Source organism: Indicator indicator, chromosome 7 (assembly GCF_027791375.1).
Source record: "Indicator indicator isolate 239-I01 chromosome 7, UM_Iind_1.1, whole genome shotgun sequence".
NCBI classification, from domain to species: domain Eukaryota; kingdom Metazoa; phylum Chordata; class Aves; order Piciformes; family Indicatoridae; genus Indicator; species Indicator indicator.
Window position 1 is genome coordinate 21698048 of NC_072016.1, and position 24973 is coordinate 21723020.

Genomic DNA, 24973 nt, shown 5'->3' on the forward strand with positions numbered 1-24973 from the left:
AAAAGCTCTTTAAAAAATGTGTAAATGTGGGATATTACCTTCCACAATATATAATATGCTTGCTTAATCAATGTTCTGGCTTGAGCTTAACATACAAATTTCATCTTGAAAAAGCTGCCTTCATTTCAAGGAATGTGCTTTACCATTGCTACTTTTTGTCCCCAGAGGAGCCACAAACCTGTATATGCTAAAAATATATCAATGCCATCTGGAGTACAATGCAAAGCAGACACAAAAATAGACTGTTTCATGTGCTTATAGGAAATATTCAGGATCTCAAAACATTTTGGAAATGTTACTAAAGGGTGACAATGACAAATATAGAAATGGGGAGCACAGTACCAACAAATTTCAGATTTCAAGTAATCAAATGCAAACCACTTCCGTGACTCCTTTGCATTGTAACCTTCACACTATGTTCTTACAACTAACTCAGTCATATTGCCAGTGGTCACAATAGTAAAACTCCACTTAGACTAGTATGTATTGGTTTTGATTCTTTACATGTGCATGCAGATATATATATAATAAATCTGTAAACACTGGAATCATTCCTGTCAAATAGGAAAGCCTGAGCAAGGCAATACTTATCTGTGCTACTAATCACATCTTCCACAGCTCAAACTGAAATAATGTCCTACTTTGTTTTTACTATATAAGGGATATGATTTTTCTTTCTTACTATATTTTATCGTGAATAGTACTACAATCTTATTATTATACAATTTTATGGATAAAACCGTTTGGGTGTAGAATCCGTTTACCTTGTGAGCCTGGAACATCTCTAAAGAAAAAAAGTACCCAAGTAATAAATAACAAGAGCCAAGCAGTTTAGTTTACATAATCTGTATTTTAGTTTTAGTAATTTGACAGTATTCCTTTAATTCTCTCAGCTTTCTGACAGACCAATTTTTTTACAAATTTTCTCCCTTTTCCTTGCAGTGCATTGATAAATCTGTTGCATACATCAAAATCTGAAAACACAAATTAAATGACAAAACCTGGAAATAAATCTAAAAGAAACCTGTTCCACAGGTTAAAAAAAAAAAAATCTAAATTGTAGCAGCAGTAGGATGATGATATATTGTGCTGAGAAGTATTCAGAATCACAGAGCCTCACAGAGTTGTTTGCATTACCTTCCTGTGCAGATGTTTCTGCTTTCCAATGGAACATTTTTTTTTAGCATTTTGTTCTGCAACCCAGTTACACCAAACAACTTATTGTTTTCAGTGAGAGTACAGTTCTCTGCCACCTATATTACCCATTACTTGACCAAATTTTTCTTATTAGATGTAAAATAAGATTACAGAAAGTGGTTCTCTGTAGACGAAACTATTTTTTCTTCAGTTGTTGAGAAAACTGCCTTTTAGATAGCCCATCATCTAGCTCAGATTAGCATGAGTGAAAACCTGAAGTCCTAACAAAGATGATAAAGTGTGTCATTACAAAAACAGTGTTGTTTCCAGTATTTCTGTACTTTTGCCTACCTCTGTGAAGGATGCAGTAGACAGTCTCCGGGTCTGAGGTAGACTTAAAAAGTTCTAAACTCTGTGTTGTCAGAAACAACGGAGATGTGTGCAGTCTGCTCTAAAACATTTACTCCAAGAACATTCATTCTGTTCTAGCAAGTTCTAGGATACCTTGTTAAGATTTGTTGTAACTTCAGAGAAGCCAAGCTATTTAAACCATGTCACAAGTGAACTTTTCCATATTTTTAACAGAAGTTTACACTTGGAGCATATCCCTCCATGACCCTTCCTGAACTTGCCATACAAATGAATTGATATACTTATGGAAGATTTGCTACAATTAGATAAAAACTCGTTTTCAAAGTCCATTCATATGTGAAACTATTAATCACGTATGCAGGGGAAGAAAGCAAGCCTTCTCAGCAGCTGAGCTCCAGCTTTGGCTACGCAGGAACTAGGTGCTTGGCCTGTAAAATTTGCAATGGTCCTATTTCAAAACATTTAGAAGTATTATTCATAGGAAACAAACAAGCAAATCCACTAACCCAGAAAACCAACAACAAACAAGCAACCAAAAAAAAACCTGACAACAAAACAACACCCTAAAAATGGTTGTGTGTTTGGTCACAAAAACTACCTTTTGGTACAGCTTTGTAGCACTGTCTGTGGATTATGACAGAAACAGAACAATCTAATGTTCATTACACAAAGCATTTACTTATTAATCTAATGTAATTATTTAAAAGGTAAATTCATAATCCAAACTTGAGTTCATGAAGAAATGCATGTCATTGTATCTATTTTTTTTTAAGTCTCCCAGTCTTGAAGTCTAAAGACTTTGACAAGAGAAATCTTGGCACTAGTGATAACAAAAACAGTCACTAGATATGAAAACATTAATTTTGCTGCTTTATACCACTTTAGGCAATGACTATGTCATATTCCAGTAGTGAATGAATAGCAGGTCTTCACATAAAATCAGAGTGTATTATCTTGTAAGCACTGTATTTTATAAAGGAAGCATTAGCCCACCAAATTTATGGTGGTGCCATTTTTAACAAATGACTGAATGCATGAAGGGGGGGATAAAAAACATTCATGCTTACCTCTTGGGAAAAAAGAAGAGCTAGGGAGAAAAGAAATTTATTCACCTTTTGTTTTTCTGGGGTTTGCTTTTTTAATGCTATAGTAATCCTTTCCACATACTGAAGTGTTTTGAGAAGTGGCTACTTTACTGATGATGCTACTAAAATCAAGACAACCCTTGAAATAAGAGGTTACACCTCTGCAAGTTATCCTTGCAGAAAGGAGGCACTGCAGGTTGGAAGCTTAGGGTTTGTTTTTTTAAGTGCCCATTACAACTCAATAAAAAGTAATTTTACTTCCTAAAGAATTACAAACTATCATCTTGTAAAATTTTCCCTTGCATTCACCAGGAACAAACTGCACAGGAATATGCTATTCTCAGAGGTTGTAACCATGGGGCAGGACAAATGAGAAGAACAAAGGCAAAGGAAGGACAAAGGCCAGATCTAAAGCCTGACTCATGCTGCAGAACATTGGTTTTAAAAAAAGACGTGCAATTCTGCATGTCCTTGCTTCTGTGATTCAGAAGGCACAGGCCATAACTGCCAAAGAAACAATGAGCATACTATGAAATAAGACTGGAAAAGGAGTCCAATATATCAGTTCTAATCAATTATTATGATACAATGGATCCCAGCCTTTGAAACTGCTTTAGGCATTGAATTTTAAGAAGAAAATATATAAAGGACAAATATGAGCAGATACATGCAGGTATTAATTATGAAAAACTGGTTATAAAAATGCCATGCCATGAAATTCTATATATGTTTATGAACCAAGTGAAAAAAAAAAATTCTGTTTTCTGACCAGATCCAAGCTTCATAAAATATTTATGCCTAAGAGAAGGGATGCCCTTTTACTGAATGTACAGAACAATTCCTTGCATGTGCTATAAATTAATATTCTGATAACAAGGAACAGAACACTGTACCACCCATCATATTAGGAATTTAGGCAGAAAATTTCATAGAAATCAAAGACTACAGTGTTTTTAACTGTTTTTTGGAAATACAGCTGCTATATAAATCCATACATCATCTAGCAGTGTCCCTTGTTTCACCCCTAGCTTTCACTTGCTCAGTACTGTATCCTGTTTAAACACAAATTCTAAGAACTGCAAGTCAGTTCAGCACTAACTCTGAATCAAGAAGAAATCCAGTAAAGAGAGTAGCATTAAAAAGTTCTCTCTTCAAATTCATGTCAGGCAGAAAATCTGTGATCTACCAACCAAGAAGCAAATTCTCAGCCTCAAGCGCATACAAATGCTTGCACTAATTGGCCAGTTACCAAATCACAGAGAACAGCTAGGCAAAATTTCTATGCACCATCAGAGTACATTAGAACCAGTGCCTAGAAAAGCAGATGTCTCATGTTTCCTAGAAGATGCTGTTCTTCCTCATCTGGGTATCATTTGCTATTTTACTCAGAATGCAACATATTTCTTATATGATTTGCCCTGCCTGCAATTGCGTATCATTTTCTTTAGATGAATTTCCGAGATAGAGAGTAAGCACAAGAGAATTCAGAGGAACCTATCTTGGTTTGGTTTTATTTTCTATATTTCTTTGCTTTTATAAGTGTAACAATAGTGCCGATAACTACATTTTACCCACAATGGGAAGGAAAGTGAAACATTAAAACAGAATCCAAATTCAGTCTTAACATGGATTTAACAGAAAACATAATCTGGGATTGCAGTATTTTCTTTATAGATTATCCTAACTCATTTCAATTTATATTTACAGTATTTGACATTTAGAGACTCAGATGTTCATTGATGGCTACATCATCATGACAACTACTGCCTGCTACCACTATAAAAATAACCTATGAGTTATTGCCTTGTCCTAACTACATATCTAGCCATTACTAATCATTTCATTAATGATACTTTCATCATAAGTAACTAAACTTCATATAATTATATAAAAATATAAAAATTCAGTATCTACAGTACATATTTTAATAAAGATTATCTTAATATTATAACATACATAATCACCTAAGTTCATAATTAAAAAGTGAACTTTTACATACAGCAGCCTTTATGTAACAGAACATTGGTAAGAACCCATTCAGAATTTCCATAATCTCTATGGATGTTGAATAGGAATAGGGTCACAAAGTTTGAAAATTTAAAAATATAAATATGAAGGTTGTGGAAGGTATTCAAATCATATTAGGACTTTATATTTACCCCAATGTGATTAGTTCTTCCTCTGTCACAAGGCTGAAGAGTCATTACATCCCTGAACTTCATGGACTCACTTGACTTACCTCAGAGAAAAGCATCCCAGAGCAGAAATAAGTAAAAGTGATCAAACCCATACAGTGTGAAAATAGTATTAAATCAGCACACAGTGCCAACGTCATACTTGGACACTAATTTTACAGCTAGCTCAGAGCAATAAAAGACTGCTCTCTGTTAGGCTATGGAGGTATGCATCTACACTCCCCAAGTCTAACATCAACAGATATTATTCTACATCTTCAAGCACATGACACTTTGAACAGCCAAGGGGCTGCAGTGTGGATGAATGAGATTGGCATTCACTGCTGGATGCACAGTGGCTGGAAAGGAACCAGTGTAACTGTACTGCAGAATAAGTACAAAACCTTTGACAGCTCTGAAGGGAAATGCTCCACAGAGTAAGGGGCTGATCAAAGGAAAAGTAACCAGCAACTAGGAAGACAACAAAGCTTATAGATAACGTATACTGATTCAGAGAGTAACTGCTACCACGTATACAGAGATGATAAAGGAGAAAGAACCACTGGAGAGTTTTTACTACTTTGGGAATTTCATAATGCAGTAGACTAAACCATTTTGCTCTCAGTCAATTTGCTTATAAAGGACTACAACATTTTGCTTTTCATTATGCAAATTATTGTCTTCAGATATCCTGACTTGAATACAAATCTCTTGAAACTGAACTTGGCACTTAGCTGATTCTTTCCTGCTAAACATCCACAGTGATGCTATAATATTATTATCTTTAATTAAAACAGCATTCTTTGCAGAAGAATCATGAACAAAATTATGTGTACTAGACTTGACCCTGTACAACAAGCTTCCATCTGCCTTACTTTATAGAAGCTGACGTAAAAAGAAGGTAAAATATTTTCCCCATCTAAATCGCCTAACCCTGAAACATGAAAATGGCTTTAGAAGAAAAAAATAATGTATATAGTAGAAGTTTTACTTACGTAGAAAACCCCCACATTTTTCTAAGTCTAAATGCTATTCTTGAATTAAAAGATGCATTATTCTGTTTTTTATCTTTACCTATGATCTGCTATATTTTTACTAGCAACAAACAAAAGAGACGGTAAAGTCAATTAGGCTGCTTTTCCAATATTTCAACTTTTGACCTGAAGTGGCAGTTTAGGAGATTTCATAAGAAAAGCTTCTTCCACCAAATGCCTGTGAAGTTCTGAAGACAAGATAAGCTTAGATAGTTGGAACCTAAAATACCAAGAAAATTCAAATTGTTTGGCTTCATTTGGCTTCATACATATCAAATCAGAGAAATAGATAGATATAGAGCAAAATGTTTCACAACTAATATAAGCCTACATGAATTTTGCAAGCACAATGTACTGCTTTTTTTCAAAAATAACTAAAACTTAAAAAGCTCGAATTAAAGAAGTGCACTCCAAAGAACAGTAGCTGCTTCTTTAACACCACTCTGTACTACAGAGTTCCCTGAAGAGAAGATACTGGGAAAAGAAGCACAAAGATCCAAAAGCATGCACTTAAGAACAAATAAATACTGCTCTCTGAGGATCATTATTAGCCAAGATTTTCTGGCAATCTGTCCGGTATAGTACTCTAATGCAAGCAGATATGGAGGAGTCAGTAACTTCCACAGCACTTTTGTGATGCAGAGAAAAGTCCTGTTTATGGACTGGATTTACTCTGCTGTATTTCTGGTTTTATTTTATTCTTTATAATTTGAGATGGCATGACACTGAACACTGTGGAAGGTGATAACAAGGTCAACAGTGAATCAAGAATAAGCCACTGTAATATAAGCATGAACATTATAAATACAGAAGTACCAGAGAATCTTAAGCACTAAGAAATTGTTGTGAAACAAGTGGCAAAAAGCGGTAAACTATGAAAGATACTGTCTTCATGATTTAAGTCAATATTGTATGAAACTCTGCCAGACAGTATAAGTATCCTGCAATACAAAAACTGGGGGGGGGGGGAGGGGGGAGGGAAGGCTCCTTAAATACTTTTGCTGGAAGAACACATTACATCCCACATTTTCCTTCTTTACATGTCACCTGACTCGGTGTTGTAAATTTCAGTAATCGTAAAAATTGAAGAGTGGATCAAGGAATAGATTACAAACAGTTATCCATCCAGGATCAGTTCTGGAATGTCACATAAGCAGTAAAGTCAGTATTTTGCATCCATTGAGTACATAAATTCACCCAGAGCTCTCCTATACTTACGAAGAACAACCACTTTATGAACTTTCTGAAGTTTCATACAGAACTCCTAACTTCTAATCTTTCTAGTAAGATCGCATCTATCTCTATCAGTTTATATCAATTTCAGTCTCAACAGGATTTGCTTATGACCAATTTGATCTTGCAAAAAGGTCAGGAGGAAAATGGCTAACTAGTTTCTTTTTAATTTACTTAAACTGCATAATGCATCTCTCCTTAATTTCACATAAGTGAAGCCTCACGCATCACAGAGCACAGTAGACAACTGGTGTTGAATTAATGAGAGCTACACAGGCATCTCACTAGATTTAGTCCGGTTCCTAAAGATAAATGAGATCCTTTAAACTGTGTTATAGAAGTTATATGCCTAGAAATACAAAATTGACTAAAGCTCAGAAATGGTCATCAGAAATTACAAAACTTAAGTTATATTAATTAATTACCAGAATATAAACTCTCATCTAGTTATAGGCACTGATATTTTGGGTGATATGCAGATATTAATTACACTACTTACTAAGTATAAAATAGTGTAAGCAACAAGCACTGAAATGTCAAAGTTGAGAATATCACACTCTCCAGTAACATTACTCGAATTCAATGTACTTAAAAAAAAAAAAAAACAAAAAAACCAAACTCACAGCAGTTACCAAGAAATCAATTGAAGAAGATATCAAGGGGAAAAACTACTGGATAATGTATAATGAATAGATTAAATGCAATAAATGAAATAGAGTATTAACTGATGATGACAAAAGATAATTTGGGTATATCACTTTAGCTTACACCATGGAAATGTCTATTAAAATAACTTATGCTGAAGAGTATTAATATAGCTTTAGGAGTTCTAAATATTACAACTGTGAAAGAATGCTGTGTTTCATTGAAAGGAGGGTTGTCTATGTGACTTTATCTTGGCAAGAAAGGAAAAACTCATTATGGAATTCATATTTAGGCTGTTTACTATCAGCAAGACAGGCATTTCAATAATAATGGAGAAAAGTTGAAAGTGTCTTATATGTTTTATTTTATAACTGAGAAAATTCCAATTATGTAATGATGACTTTCCTGCCTAACGTGACTCAGAAAGCTAATAAACACACCTGTGTCAGATGGACATTTTGAAGTCATCACGTCTGGGTAACTTACATCCAATAGCTTTAAAACCAAATTATGTGGACTGCTTTATGTTGGATTCCAGTGAGCCTGGCATATCTGGTTTATAGAAGTTCCAGAAATGTTTAAGAAAGTTAATGTTATTTCCCTATGTTTAAAAAAAAAAACCATGGACCTATTAATACACCTTACACAAAATAAAGAATTCTACTAACAAAAAATTAAGTGGTCAAGATAGAGAACTATATTTATGTATACATTTTAGAAAAACATCCAATCCCATCAGCTTTTCCATTAAATGTTATGTTTGAGTGATAAAGCTATAAATACTAATGCAATTTACTCAGCATTGCCATTGCAGTAATTAAATGGACCAAGAACCATTAAGTCTTGAAATGAATCTGGGAAACTTGTCAGGGATGTGTTCTTGACCTTAGATTATTTAATACTTCTACTAATATTCTGGAGGAAAACTAATAAAGTAAATCAATAATACTAGAGGACCTGATGCTTGATAATGAAGATAACAAGCTAGTGTAAAGCAGGATAGCAACAAACTATATGCATTTGTTTATAAGTAACATGAAACTTTAGATTTTTTTTTTTTTCCCCCCCTCACTAAAGATGCATTCTTGCTCCATCAAGTTTTTCCTCCCAGGACACAGAAGATGCAAGAAATCAAAGTAGTACAGACAGACAGATAAACTAGGAAGCACTTTTATTTAAACAATATAACTGGTAACAGTTGCTTGGGGGAATGAAGACCCATGAAACTGGCCTGCCAAGTGGCTGAAAGAGTCTTGTGAAGACAGCCCTGTTTCAGCTAAAACTAACAAAGTAAGGCTAAAACAACAAAAAGATGCAGCTTCAAAACAGGTTTTCAAGCCTACAGTGCCCAAGCAAAGACCTTTTCCTAATTAACAGCAATTTTAATACTGAAGTTGACATCCCTCGGTACATGCTAAACACGGCTACATTATTCATCTCTCCATCCAGATTATGCTAAATGAGAGACAGGTAGGGCTAAGATAAAAGAAGCACGACGGGAATACCTCTCAGGGAGTAAAAGACTGAATTTAGGAGAGGAGTTCATAGGCTGTGCTCCATTTTCTTCACCAAAACAGGGACACCTTTTTGGTAAGAATTTTGTATTCGTTACACAGCTTAACTTTTGCTAGCATTTTTGTTATATATTAGCATTACTGCACAGGCTTGTATCCCCAGCTTTATTGGATGTTACCCAGGATTTATTAACTCAAGCTCAGACATTTGCAGTTAGTGTGTTTATCACCAGCAATCCTGAATCTGTTATATATGTCACTTGAATAAATTAAACCTATATATTACTTTAACTTTCTGAACTCATTTCCATGCAAGTCCTTATTGAGGCAGGGACAAAAAGGCAAACATTAATTTTGCCAGTCTCAGTAAGAGTCCTGGGGATCCAAGACAAGCAGGCATTGGGATCTTACCCATACCATGGCACAGGAACATGTAACATCTCAGCATTCAGAGTATGACTACATTTGGGCTAAGCCTATCACTCGCTCACTCAGGAAAAATCAAGGTATGCCCCCTACCCATGGGGGCAACAGGAAGCAATGACAATTGAGATCAGTACTGTCCTCTCTGCCCTAGTGCCTTTTGCCTAACTTGCTTAACTTCTCATCAATGGAGGGGAGAGAAGCAGCAGCATGTTATCATAATTGTGTGCCACAATATTCCTAAGAATACTTCCTGAATGTTATGACAAATACATATTTGTCACAAGGTTATCTTTTGCTATTAATATTGTGACAACTTAAATGCTTGTTGTGAGTATCACTTTAACTGGTACCCTATCAAAATGTGCCTGCTCTGTGAAAACTGAACTGATTAAAGTACCTAGAAGAAAGCAAAAAAAATGCTGTCTTCAATACAATACAAATGTCATATAGTCCATTCAGTGACATATTAACAAGTCACCAAGCAGATTGAGTATTCAGAACTATTTTCACTAAATTCCTTCTGATATATGCTTGAAGGCATACAAAGAAATGCTACTGTAAAGAAAAGTAGTGCCTATGCATATATACATAAAAAACAATTCTAGGAAATTTTACAGCATTTAGCTTCCATTATGTAAAAATAACATATAAATTCTGGTAAATTAGTCCAAATGTTTTAAAGCTAAAAAAAATACACTAGCTTTGTAAGAAATACAGAATTTGGATGCACATTCAAAGTTTTTACCAATAGATGGCAGAAATACACAATATTTAACCAACAAAATCTTTGCTAATGATAACAAACCTAAGGTGCTAAGAAAGGGATACTTTTGAGAACTCTGGATGCATTTATAAAGTTTTGGAGCTCACAATTCCTCTCTCACACTGGTGTCCCTACAATTTAATTACCAGAGCACTTCTTTGCATAAGTATAAATAAGGTAGTGCTCTAAGTTCCATTAAAACATATATGTTTTCTAAAAGGAATCAAGTTCTGCAGATTCAAATATGGTTACAGACTGGTTATTCAGGAAACAAACGTTTTCCTGTCACAGACTTTTACCACAGCATTGTTTCTCCCATTGTAATTTTTTTGTTTTCACCCAACAACTTTCTTAGCTTACCTTCACTCAGAATATAAAGACAGTATCCAGACTCAGCAATGCACCATTCACTTGAAATTAACTCTCAAAATGACCTGTAAAATCTCAAGAGCCAGTAACTCCACCCTTTCTGTTACCATTCTTCCCTTGGGAAGATTCTCTCCACTCCACAGAATCCTGCACTTGAAGTGGAGAATTATACTTCTGTCACTATCAAAAAGTTTCTTGTACTGTGTGGTGCAAAAAAGTATCTACCATATTATAAAGCATAGCTTTAGTTTACGCGTCAATATCTACACAAATGTTACTGTTTGAAGAAGAGTGTTGGAAAAACATCAGAAAACACATTGACATTCATATCCGCGGAGTTTTAAGTCAGAGTATAAAACTTTTTTATACCAAATGTCAAAGCAATGTATATATTGAATTACAGGTTACTTTGTTCTTCTTACTCTCCACCTATTATTTCAATAACATATAGATCATTCCACATGCCAACTGTATTTTGCTCATGTACTTTCTTTTCTTATAGTACCCTATTCTAGCAAAAATGATACCTCATAAATTCTAATGGATTTACCAAATCTAAAAATTTCATATTTTGAAGGTTTAAAGCGATGTTGTGCCCACCACTGTATTTTAGACAGTGATCACCCAACCAATCCCAGAAACTTCTTGATGGAAAAGCAACATCTTATCTTTCTTGCATGTTCAATTTTGTTTGCATAGTGGAATCTAGGTGAAGGATTAGATTTGAATCCGAATACTGATTTAAAAAAAATTATTCAGAATCAGCATTTTGAGATACTAAAATATATTTATGAACAACTGAAAGCAAAAAAAAGTAGCAGGAAAGGTGGAAGGCTTCACATGCTAAGAGTTACATATAACTGAATGGTGGCATTTTTGAACTAGTGTAAGGAAAAAAATCCAATGGCTTTCCACTATAGTACATTAAAAGATTATACATTCAGACCACATATCCTTTGCTTCACATCTTTCAATGAGCATTTAATGCTCCAAAGGCAAAGTTTATTTTTCATTTAGGATGGTTTGATTTTTTAAAAATACTTTTTAAACTGTGTGCTCATAGTTTATTATCAGTAAGCTAAACCAGGACAGTTCCTGTGAAATCAGGAATTCAGAAAGCCACATTCTGGTGACTTTAATTCTGTCTAGTACTCAGATGAACTCATCACAAATTACTGATACCAACCAATACTGAAATAAACTTGGAAAGACCCTGATGCTTAATATATACCAACAATGTATTTATTTGGGCTCCTAAATTATCTTGAAATTAAGGCATATAAAGGAATTCTGCTTAATCAATAACAAATTCTTAAAACATGCAAAGGATTATTGGGATACACTGAAGCCTGACCTGTTAAATGATTTTCACATTGCCTAAGATCAAGTACTCTATTTACTCACCTCTCTAAAAGGTTACCCTCTGTGCAAACCCTATTTCCACAGAGACACATGATGGAGAAACCAGAACTTACTTACTCTGAAGGATATCTCTTTCAATTACAAAAACTATATAATAGGGAAAACAGGCATCTAACCTGAAACTGTAATATCATTCAAACATCCTCCCTTCCCTTCCACTCACACATCCAGTCCTGCCATTGTATTATCCACAACTACATCCAAAGTATTTGAGCTCCAGAGGCAGAGTAAATTTTGCCATTTCTTTAAAAGGTGTCAAGGAATAGAAAAACTTCACTAGTACACTTCAGCATCTCAACTCTTTCACAGCATCTCCAAATAATAACTTGCTGATCTAGATTACAGGAATGCCAATAAATCTTGAACTAGTTATTTATTTCACTAAGCATGATTTTCCTTAAAGTGAAAACCCCTTTAGAATAAACCTAGTGGAAGCAGGTGCAAAGCTCAAACATTGTAAATACGTCGCTCTGAAAATGATTACATTTTTAAAATAAATAAATAAAAAAAAAATCTGTGCCTCAGCCAGTGATAAATCTCTCAGAAGGATTCCATGAGAAAACAGGTAAAGTGATTTTATAAACAAGAAATCCTTTCAATTCTATGAATAAGTACAATGTTTAACTCTGCTGGCAAAACTACATCAATCTTATAAAAACTATCCAGCAGAAACTGCTAAATGGGTAAATTCATTATTTCTGCTGGCACTGTTAATTAGATTGCTGTGTCACCATGAGTCAGTCGATTATGCAGTCAGTCACTTTGACAAAGGGTTATTTGTCTCACATAATTATCTCTTTGCCCCATTTCCCAAATTTTGCGGGTTTCCTATTTTTTCATTTCATATTACTCTTCTATAGATTCTGTGATTATAGTTTCTGATCTTAGATTGTTTTTACCTCCAAAGATTTTAACATCAAAGTTCTAGGAAAATGTTAAATCACAATCAAGTATGAAAATATATCTCTTTAAAATAATTCAAAGAATCTGGGATTAAACTACAGCTAGTGAAACCAGCAATTTTCTTTTAAGCACAAGCTTGTTTTATATTTACATACCTCCATTTTATTTCCTATCATAATATGGAACTGTATGAGATTTTCTCCTTCAGAAAGCATTACGTTGTTTTATGTATTCAGCAGAAGTATGTGATGAAGGTGATAATCACATGAGAATCTGCAGTGAACTTTTCTGGCTGTTTTATCACTTTCTTCTTTGGCATACTAATAACCACTGAACTCTAATGCATTATACATTTATTAATCTGGGGTTTTTTCCAACAGTAATTCATGAATAATTTTTGCATCTTTACAGTTCCATATCAAGTTGAAAATATAGCACTATAAAAATAGCTGCCATATTTTCCTTTCCATGTGAAACACAAACTGCCTTCTTTAGTTCTCAGGAATAATTGCCTGTATTTCTGGAGAAACGCACTGTCAAATTGTGATGCTTCATCTGTTGTCTAAAGACATAGCATCTACAAAGCATGCCATTTGTAGGTTTTACCTTCATTTTACTTAACTAGAGAGATTATGCAATATCTACAAGAAACAATATGCTGCATTATGGATATTCTTGAATTAATGTGTCTGCATAGCTTCATTTTGTGTTCTCTTTTACATATAGCATATTCTTTTCTAATGTGTTTCTACAGTGTATAGGGATATCACCTTTGCTGTAGCACATTAAACATGTTGGTAGAAGTCTTATGTATTTGCTACTTACAAGTTTCTAAATACATGATAGCTAAGCCCAGTAGGTACCTAAACAAATTTTCCAAATATATTGTATCAGTGCTTTTAAAATTTCCCTACATTGGCTCAAAACGTGAAAAAAAATTATTTTATTGTGTACAGCAATTCATGGCAAACCAGTGCAGTGCATACTTGTTCAGGTTGTAAGCTGAGACAACTACATAAAATTCACAGTTCTATCAAAACCAGACTCATGTTACACAGTAATTTCAAATTGGAGCTCACCACCACTTAGAGTGGGAGATTATATTAATGAATGAAGAATAAAGTGGACTGAAGTGCTGCTTCTGACATAAACCCACCTGTCTGCTGACATGGCAAATTTACTGCAAAGCCAACCTTGGTAACATTCTGCCATACATAATGCCACAAGATGAAGAAGTTCTCCATTAAAATGTTCAAAGTTTAAGTATTTTTGTAACAGAAATTAAAAGGAAATATTGTTTTACTTACCAAGCCAACTTCTGTTTAAATATACTGACACAAACACTGGAGGAACCGTGAAGAAATCTACTACTGAATTAACTTCTAGCCAAAACCATAGCTTGTCATTGGCTGCTATGAACTGAAAAAGAAAAAACAACAGATGATGGGATGAAAGAATCAGATTATGCTGATGCTGGTGTCAAATATGTGCAATGTTTTCCATTCTAAAATATTAAACTCCAAAGATAGTGAGGAAGTAACTGATGCCTTAGGTCAGCTCAGACAAAACAACATGTGTCACCACAAAGTCTTCCTTGTGCATTGCTTGGTAACAGATCATTTATATGAAGAGTTGTAGTATCTGTACTAAAACACGTTTTCTCTACATTTTAACAACATATCAATAATATTACAAAAGTATAGATATATCACCTTTGCTGTAGTGTATCAAATATGCTGGTAGCAGTCTTATTGTGTATTTCCTGTTCTTAACTTTCTAAATACACAATAGTTTACAAAGAGTCCCATTATCATCCTCCCCAGAGGTAACCACCAGATGACTTCTACAAGGCATAACTCAGGCCTAAGTCATTTCTCTTTCCTGACCACAAAATCAGTGTAGGGAATACTGGCAAACTTAGATGACAAGATTAGATTCACATTCAAGTAATAATTAAAACACATGCTTTTATATACATATGAAATATAAAAGCACAAATAAAAGAATTATTGCATCACAGATATTTAACAGATAATTTTACTCATGTTCATCTTAAAACACAGACTAAGATAATTCAAAACTGTGCTTGTTTTTGCTTTAATTACTGACTGACAACATGCATTGCCTCTTTTTCAAAGAAAATACTGGCATTCTATTTGGCTTTAGAATTACTTTAAAATCTTAACAGAAAAATTTTATGGTGCATACAAACTTTGCTGGAATCCCAGATACAGTAATAGAAAGAGGACTCTACTGATATCAAGAATGCTGAAATTATACTTATGAAGAAGACAGACAACATGAGCAGCATTTGCCTTGGAAAAGAGTAAACCCCCAAAATAAGCTGACATTTTGTTAGCCTGTATTTACTGAATATCAATGCTGCAGCATGAAAAGCACACAAAATATCCAGTTTCAGCAGAAGCTTTCTATTCACTTGAGTTGAATTTAAAAGTAGTCAAAATATTTGGAAGTATAAGCTCTTTAAGATATCAAACCAATATTTTCATAACCTATGTTCTAATCAGCATTTACCTTTCCACAGCACACAACCTTTAGGCTTTCAAACAGGTTAAAGGGTGCTACCTAACAATTAAAGTCATCTGAATGCAAAGGCTGATCATATTTTTCTAAGGAAACTAGGAACTAAGAAAAGCCAATTTCATTACAGAAGCAATGCTATTATACTTGACCATCATGTTCTTCTAGGAGCATTAGCATAATTCCATCACTGCCAAAGAAGAATTACTTCCATATCTGGTGTATCTCTGCCAGACTCTACCACTTGCTTATGTGCCGACCTATGCAATTTTAACTTCAGCAGCAGTTTGCAGACTTCACTTCTGAGTCCTCACATAACTGGATGCTAGCCAACAAAGATTTTAAAATGTGTGTGTGTGTGTGTGTGTTCAAACACAAATATTTTCTAGAAATGAAAATAAGGTAATATTTATATAATTTCAGGGAGAAGAGACAGAGAAGGATGGGATTGTAAAATATTTCTTCTCTTTAATTTACTGGTGAGATCTCACAGCAGGTATTTTTCAGAAGAAAAAAAACCAACAAATAACAATTAAAATAGCTAAAGGTATGAGATGCTCATTACATAACCAGAAAACTCACCCACACACCCAAGCATCAGCATATTATCCCTTCCTCGGGAACTCCTGTTTAGTTCAGCAGGACTTCTTGGAGAACTGAAGTTATACTTCAGTATTTTAACTTAGATAAGGATTACCAATCTCAGGTGAATCCATATCAGCCCCACTTATCATACTTCAGTTTTGGCTAACAAAGGCTCCTTTTGTTTGAAACTAAAAGTGAAGAAGGTACTCTAGCAGTTCGTCTCACATACTGTAACTGCTAAAGTGAGCTCAGTCTCCAGGATCAGAGTATACTCCACAGTACTCTCTGGACAAAGAAAGATCATGAGGCCATACTTGCATCAAATTTAAAGATCAATGTGTCAGGCTTTCTGCTCACATGAGGTTTTTCTTGTGGTTCTATTGTGTTTGAGGTATTTTTCCTTGATTTTCCAACTAACAATAAGCAAAGGTAGTTTTCAAAATATATTTTAAAAAGAAAAAAAAAAAAAAAACAACAAAGCCCAACAAGCAACAACAAAAAAAAACGACCCCAGAACACCCCAACATCTTGAACGGAGAGCATTACTGGCCCAAACTTTCTCAGGTGACTGTTTCAGATGTCCAGGATTTTAGATCCTGACACAGCACTACTGCATTTTCAGAAAGTGGCAAGTATATTCCAAGGATACACATTTCAGTATGTTAACTAGTATTTACTTCTGCAAAGAAAATAAATGCTTCTTCAAAGCATTCCTCAGTAGTCTGGGTAACTGGATGTACATAAAACTGTATATAGCAGCTCTATCAGCTTTTATCTCAACCTTCAACTGCCAAAGACATATCTGGCTGCAGAGGAAGGGATCCAGTATTCACTGGCCTGGCTGAGGTAGCTATCACTCCATGGAGAATACAAACTAGATTTAGCATCACTGACCAGCACAAGAACATTCTGCAACAGACAGCTTAGCTTATAAACTATTGGTCTCCTTGGTGATATTAGATGCTTAGTTTTGTTGCTTACCTAATGTTCTCAATTAAATGCTTTGCTCATGCAATTTAGAAAATAATTTTGTCCAGCCACTGTAAAGTCAGCCCATACTCAAAGACTCTCTAACTAGCTATACTCCTTCTCTTCTGATGCTATCAAAGATGCACTACTTACACGCAGGCCGAAGTAGAGTAGGAAGAACACATTGAAAGCCATGTCGATCTGTAATGTGAAATCTTTGTAGAAATTCTGGCAAGATTCTATTGGGCTATTTGAAAGAAAAAGAAATCAGAGTGAATTGTCAGTATACTAGTTTCTACCGCACTGAATTTTTTATGCATTTCATTAAAGACCTTGATTCAGAAATCATAGCTCTGTTTTCCAGTTGTTTACAAGATACAAGCAAGCATTTCAAATTAATTCATTCAGTTAGTCATTCATACAGTCTTTATATTCACCTGTTCAGGTAATATGTGAGAATTAACATGCAGGTACCTTTAAGAAGGGACAAGCAGGAGAATACCTGAGGATTCCTTAGCCCCATATTAACCCTTAAAGAACTGACTTCTTTCTATAGGAGACATACCTATGATACTTTAGCAGCAAGCCTAACAAGCACAAAGTCACAGTGAAACATAACATGTCCTTAATTGATGTCATTATATGAAACCTTAAAAGAAAAGTAGTTGCTTAGGAATATATTACCCATTAGCAACCTAGGAGACTTAGTCTTGTAGAATCCCTTGTTTATAAGAAGTTGGTTTCGGCTTGTTTTTTTCTCCATTTTCTCACTTCTTTTTTGTGTATAGCTATTTAATGTACTTTATGTACAGTACTATGAACCGAGTAGAAAAGCAGCGTAGCCCACTGGTAAAATTAAATAACAAAATAAATTGAGGAATTTGAAGCAGTACTCTAAGGGTTAATTTCTGCATGCAGGTTAATTTAAATACCTTTGTGTGTGTCAAGCAGCCATTGCAAATTCTAGCTTATTATATTGTGCTTTATTTAACAGTGAGACAAGTCCAAAGCCTACTCTATACAAACTGGTACTTAATACTTTTATCTAAGGAAGAAGATAATTTCCAAAAGTATGGTTAGTGATTTATTTGTGAGGTTTCTAAAATAGGTTGGTGAAGCCACAGAACAATATTGAAGTCACAGACGAAACTGAAAGTCGTCCCAATATATGCTGATGTATATACTATATATACATAATGTCCCACCATATATACATATATATACACACATATATTGCAAATGATCATGTATTCATCACAAGTGTAATAAAGTGGAAAAATAGGACATAGAAAATTTGATCATTTGGAGCCCTGGAAAACATTCTTTTAGGAAAGAAGAAATTCTTTGGCTTCCCAGGTCAAATAAATCACTGAATGTGAACATAATACCAGTTAGTATAGCAGTAGCTCTGCAAATATAATGCTAGACTGCTCAACAAGCAAGAGTCTATGCGTTATGAATGTAAGTTACCTAATTGAAGGCATAAAGGAAACTACCTGGGCTACCAGGCCATTACGCATGCAGCCAAATTTTCCATTCCTTGTATACATTACAGGTCAAACAAGTTAAGTACAGCATGCCCTTTCCTCTCTTTAGATGCATGAATGTATACAGCAAAATTCTCCTTGATGTACAATAGCTTTATATTTTATGAAGCTTCAGTGCTATAGGAAATTACATTAAAATAAATGTTTAAGCTATCTGCAAAGTTATCAAAGTTATGAAACATTTCTGTTATAGTTCAAACAAAATTGATTTACAAAAGCAGGCAGAAGGGAAGAGAAGTGAAACGTTAACATACAGGACAGAAGACAACACCTCATACTTTACAAATAAAGTGGATGTAATTTGAGAACCCAACAGGATCATTTTCTGTATGCCATTACTGAGAACAAAGGATTTTGTCAAAATAAGGTAGGCTACCCACTGAGCCACTATGCACCCTGCCAACAGAAATCACAGGAAACACAGGAGAAACAGAATGAACAGCCCTGCACCAACCCAGAGGCTTGAACACTTAATTCCATGTTAGGTTCCTGTAAAAGATGCAGAAATCTACTGAAGCTAATGGTATTCCATAGATTTATAACCAGGATAGAGAGAGCTTCATTATCTTCCTTTCCACAGTTATTTAGTACTTGTCATGATTGTTAGATAAGGTCAGCTAATGTTGCAGCTAATGACTATACTTTTGTACCATTCTTTTACAAAAACCTACAAGATCTGAAATTAGCTAAACCATAACACATCTTCATCTTGTTTGCAAACCACTTAGCACAGTAGACCACAATCCTGATTTCTGACTTTGGTTTAGCTAATACCAGAGCAGCTTCCTCTGCTTGTCATATGCCTAAAGCATCCTTCATGTCCACTTCAAAGGCAAGCAAAATGTCCTTTGTTTTTGGGGTTTTGGGTTTTTTTTTTGTTGTTGTTTTTTAATGATTATTTTGTCAGAAAGACATGCCACTGAGGCTAAAGAAAGTATTATTTATACTCGCAGGATGCATTACACAAGATTGAAATTCCTCCAATTTAAATTTTCGTAATATTCTTCAGTTTGAAATTTTTGTTTTCACCAGTAGCAAACAAACAAGCCAAGAGAAAAATATGGCCACTAGTGTTTTTCATTGCACCATTGAGTCTGCTGCAGAAAGGAAGCAAACTTGAACCTCCTCTTTACACTGAATTTCCCAAAACGAAAAGGGCTCTAGTTCTTAAGAGTTCCAGACAGTGTGCTGAGATCTCCATGATCAATAATGTATTATCTGGTTTAAAGTAAAATCCACTTGTCCTATGTAATTTCAGCCCTTTAGATCAGCAAAGTTTTCACTTTTGAAGGAAGTAACAGACTGTTAGAAACGCTTTTATTACTCTTCCATATAAGCATGCTTCGTTTTAAGTGTGGTTTCATGCATTTATATTGCTAAAACCCAGAATAAAATACACTGAAATCAATGGAATAACATTATAATATCAATGATTGGAAAGATTTAACATAACTAGATATAAATTGCAGAATCACAGAATGTTAGAAGTTGGAAGGGACCTCTGGAGATCAAGTCCAACCCCCCTGACAAAAGCAGGATCACGTAGGGTAGGGAGGAATGCATCCAGGTAACTCTAAATGCAATACATATGTGTCATATATGCATGTACGATGCTTTGAAAGAGCCTCATTAATTCGCTACACAAAACTTGGAAAGAAAAAACAAACAACCAACCCCCCAAAAAAACATACTTGCTCTAGCCATGACTACTTCTGTTTTGAAAATAAAAACTCATAGCACTAATTTTATTTAACCTAGCATAGGGGTATCCTGCTGATATTCTATCAAGGAGTCTAGTTCTCCTTTGCCCTGCCATCTTTTCATGTAAATAAAGTAAATGCTGCAATCATGCCTGGGTGACACAAGCAAGACTTGAGACTAACAGTTTTGTTCAGGTCAACATTTATACCAAGTCATCGTTTGCTGAAACTGTGTTCTCTGTCCTACAATTCAATATAAAAATTGCATCTAGAGAAATAACAGTGGACTTAGTTTGCCTAATCAGACAAAGCCTTATTTGATTCTTCAGGCACAGAGTACACTGTTGATTTTTTCCTTCTTCTCCTGCTTTTTAAACACTGCTATTCATTTCAGATTCACATTACATCTATCTACTTTTCCTGTTCATTATTACAGTACTTTTACAGTAATACTAGTAGTTATAAAGCCCAGTTATACAGGTATCATGCAGTCCAGTGAGCAAGAGTGATTACAAGAGAAGTAATAAAATTACTCCAGTTAAACTTTGCACAGATGGAGCAAAATTTTGACAAGGTGTTCCCAGCATCTTTAAACACTTTTCACAACCAACATTGAAGCAACACTTTACATGACACTTTTATCACAGCTGAAAAAATGAGAAAACCCTTTCTCTCTTCAAAAGAAATCAGTGCTGTTTAAAAATGTCACAAGTTTATTTCATGTATTTATTATTCTCAGTTGTTTCTGCTTCATTTGAAATTCTTCTAATGCATTTGAAATGGTTCTACTAGGATTACTCTTTGAATAGCCATAGAACGAGTGGGAGAGGGCAAAAAATAGCACACATTTTAATACTTTGTTTCTGTGAGTACATTAATATGAAACTTCACACATAAGCAGTCTTCATAGAGTACTTCCAGGATTCTGCAATTGCAACAGAGTTGAAAGTATCTTGAGTGTTTTCTCTCATATCATTTGACCTCTTGACAGGAGCTGTAAAGCCAGATCAAAGCCTTGACATGACTTATCAATGCAACAGTATAATCAGTGCCATTATGACCACACAGAAGTGAGGGAAAGAAATGCGATTCATTCAAACTTTAGGCCAGCTTTGCAATCATCATGACATCTATCTGAATTATTTTATACAACAAATACCCCACAATAATAAGAAAGGTTGTAGACACCCAGTTTGGCATCTGAAACACAGAATTTGCATCCAAATAGAACTTAAAGTTCCCTGTTCTTCCTAAGGAAGTGAACTCTTGAATTTTTGACACGTCACATCAGTCTGCTCCTTATGTTTTTTGCCGTTTTTTAATAACAAGGCCTGCAAAGACTAAGACGGATGCAAATTTATATCTATGTGTAATTCTATATCAAAACACAATTTTGCCAAGTGTTTCAAAGATAAAAAGAAAAGAAAAACAAAACAAAACAAAACAAACAAAAAAAAACCCCAAAAAACCCCATAAAAAACACCACAAGAAATCTTCAGGAACTCATGTTAGTATCATACTATAGCTGCTACACCTCTGGAACTTTAAGATGCTACTGAAAAAAAAAAAAAAATCAGAGAATTGTCCCAATTTACAATTTTAATTTTTGGAAGCAAGGTTATCTTCTGAGGGGTGGTACAAATGCTAAATCCATTACTGAAATTAGATAAAATAAATTTAAATTCTTAATATTATATACGATGTAAAATTGAAAAAATTTGGAAGAAAAAAATTGCTACAAACTTAAGGTGCATGAGAAAGACAACTACCTGACAATATGAACAATTAGGGAGCTTTTTATTTCCTTTGCTCATGGCTGTTTTTAGATTGCAGAATAATGCATTATATGAAAAAAACAGTAAAATGTGTGGTTTCTGTCAGAAGGAATGTCCACTGATGAGAGTGAATTTTAAAATAGAATTGTAACTACGCACAAAAACAGCAACACAGATGGCTAAAACATAATCAACACAAAATGAAAAAAATAATTGAGAGAAACCACTCAATATTTAGAAACTCTTTAGTATCTCATAATTTAGAGACATTCTATTCACCACTTCAAACTTTCAAATTATATTTGAATGCAACTAATATCTATTAATTTGGTAATGTAAATTTTCTTTGTTGATAAAACTGTCTACAGTGGTCTTTTTTTGTTTAAAAAACTATTTTGTTTTACTCAAAGCTCCACCGTAATACTGATGTCCCTCAAATTTATTTATATGCAAATCCAAATTTTACAAAGTTTAGTGTAAAAAAAGTTTTGTGCAAATTGCACATGATAGTGTCTATTTTTACTCCTTTCATACATATTTATAACAGTAGAGTGAAAGAAAAAATAAGGGGGCTCATGGTTAGGCTTTTTAACTGTATTTCAGTGACATAGCACTGAAGTAAAACTAAAGAAAAAGCCAGATGTATCTTTTGGTAAAAGCAATGTTTATTTGGTGCAGAATACTTCCTGGACCTTTGACCATGGTTTAGTTGGACAGCTCAGAAGGGAGTAAGCATGAACACAGACCAAAATTATAAACATGGCTGCAGATCAAATGTCAGCCTAATAAAACAAATATCATAATTGAAATAAATCAGGAAGAATAAATGAGAATCAAAGGTTTCAGGCATCTCAGAGTGATAGTATTTTTCTTAGGCCAAATGGCTTTCATTTATTAACCAGGATTGCCCCACATTGTGGGGGGGGGGGGAAATAAATATTTTATTGCAGTATATTTATCTTCTAAACAGAAGATGCCTTGAAAAGTGACTGAATTTAGAGTTGACTCTTTGAGTCATAACATCAATAAGCTAATTAATTTTTTGATGGCAAATGTCTTCTAATTTACTTCACTTTCCCTTGACATGAACCAGGGAACTTTTCCTACTAGCATTTTCAGTTAGAACTGCAGGATATGCAGGAAGACTTAAGTTGGTTCCTTCCCCCAAAAGCAGTAACATCCAATTGGATCACAGTGAAGGCAAGGGGAAGAGCCTATAAGAGAATTTCAGTGTAATCTGCCTTCACATCCCTGCATCTTACAATGCATAAAACTCCTCAGAATCCCTAGCTACAGATATTTTCTAAGACATTCTGCATACCTGGAGCTAGTGAGTGAAGCAGGAACAATCCCTTTCTCACTGGATAGACCGCAGACGGTTATGACTTAATAGCTAAAGACGATGCTGTGACTATTTCCTGAATCTTCTTGTCACTGATAAAGATTTATTTAAATAATTTTTGGCCACTCAACCTCTTATATTTAAATCCCTAGCTAACTGTGGCAGTGTACATGTGTGTGCATAGGAAAAAGAGAACTTTTTGTTTCCAACACATTTCAGTGTCAAATCCTGAAGCTTCTCTTATAGTTATAGCCAAGATGCTGATCATACTTGGTGGTCTCTCTCACCTTTTTTCCTTGTACCTTCCTTCTATCTGGACTACATATTGCCTATTACTTTGTCCTTCTCTTCTTCAAAAAAGCTTCATAGAAATATTCCTGCATAACTTTGTGGGTCTTTGCGAAGTACCTTTCTTTAATTTTCTCTGTCTTTGTTTAATGAATTAAGCCGTATTTCTCTTTCTAGACACAAAAACTCCTTGACTTCATCATGTGATGAATTCACTTTGGATTATTCTGTCTTACTGTCTTGTTTCCAAATCTATTCCTGCCTTGTCTACAGGTGGATGCCTTACTTTGAAAGGCATCTTTCTCTTTCACATTCCTTTTGAAAATACATTGCTGACTTCAAGCTCACACATACTAAGTCACCTCTGAGTTATATCAACAATCTGTATCCTCTTTATTCAATTTTAAAGAAAACAAGAAAAATATCCATCTGATCAAAACAAAATATTAATTAACACATAATGTGAAATAAAGCTATCTTCTAAGATTTCTTAGACTATTGTTTAATCTACATATTATCAATTGAAAGCACCACAAGGGAACTGCTCTACAGGAAAAAAAAAAAAAAAAAGGCAGGAACAGTACAAATGCCTGTCCTTACCTTCCCTTTCCTAATTCCTACCACAACATATTCTGTCATTCTTTTTAAAGTCTGACAGACCACAAACTGGCATTAGAAAAATACCCTTCTATTTCTCGCCTAATTAAAGAATGCATCATGACTCATTTGTTCTGCAGATGCCTTCTACAACTAAGTACTTCTATATTCTCTCCCAAGCACACAAGCTTTTAGACACATCTGGTGTAAAATAAAAAAAACCCACTGAGAGAAGAAAAAAGCAATGACAAAACCAGATTCATCAGTCACACACCGATACAACAGCATCATTTAGTAAAGATATTCCTAAGAAACGGAGACAAAGATATTGTTTTTCCTTACAGTTCTTTCATTCTTCTGGACCACATGGCAAAAGGATGGAGTATAAAAATGGGATTCTTTCAGTTGTGGACAGAACACAGAGCATGTGCTTTTTTGCAAAACACACCATTAAGATCTTCATTTGGCTTAAGGTAACTGCATTTCATAAGGTTTGCTGAGAACCACACAGGTAAGTAGGAAGAATATATTATTTTACTTAGCATTAGGTAT

The 24973-nt window shown here is 34.5% G+C and overlaps 1 protein-coding gene across 4 annotated transcripts in view; it reads right to left on the bottom strand.

Annotated features, from left to right (window-relative positions):
* KCNMA1 (potassium calcium-activated channel subfamily M alpha 1) overlaps positions 1–24973 on the bottom strand; it is a 413411-nt gene that overhangs the window by 168911 nt on the left and 219527 nt on the right. For all 4 annotated transcript variants that reach the window (XM_054382054.1, XM_054382052.1, XM_054382053.1 and 1 more), the window contains exons 4-5: positions 17326–17419; positions 14385–14496 (exon numbers count right to left, since the gene is read on the bottom strand). In XM_054382054.1, coding sequence (XP_054238029.1) covers positions 14385–14496; positions 17326–17419 — 206 coding nt within the window. The remainder of the gene's footprint in view (positions 1–14384; positions 14497–17325; positions 17420–24973) is intronic.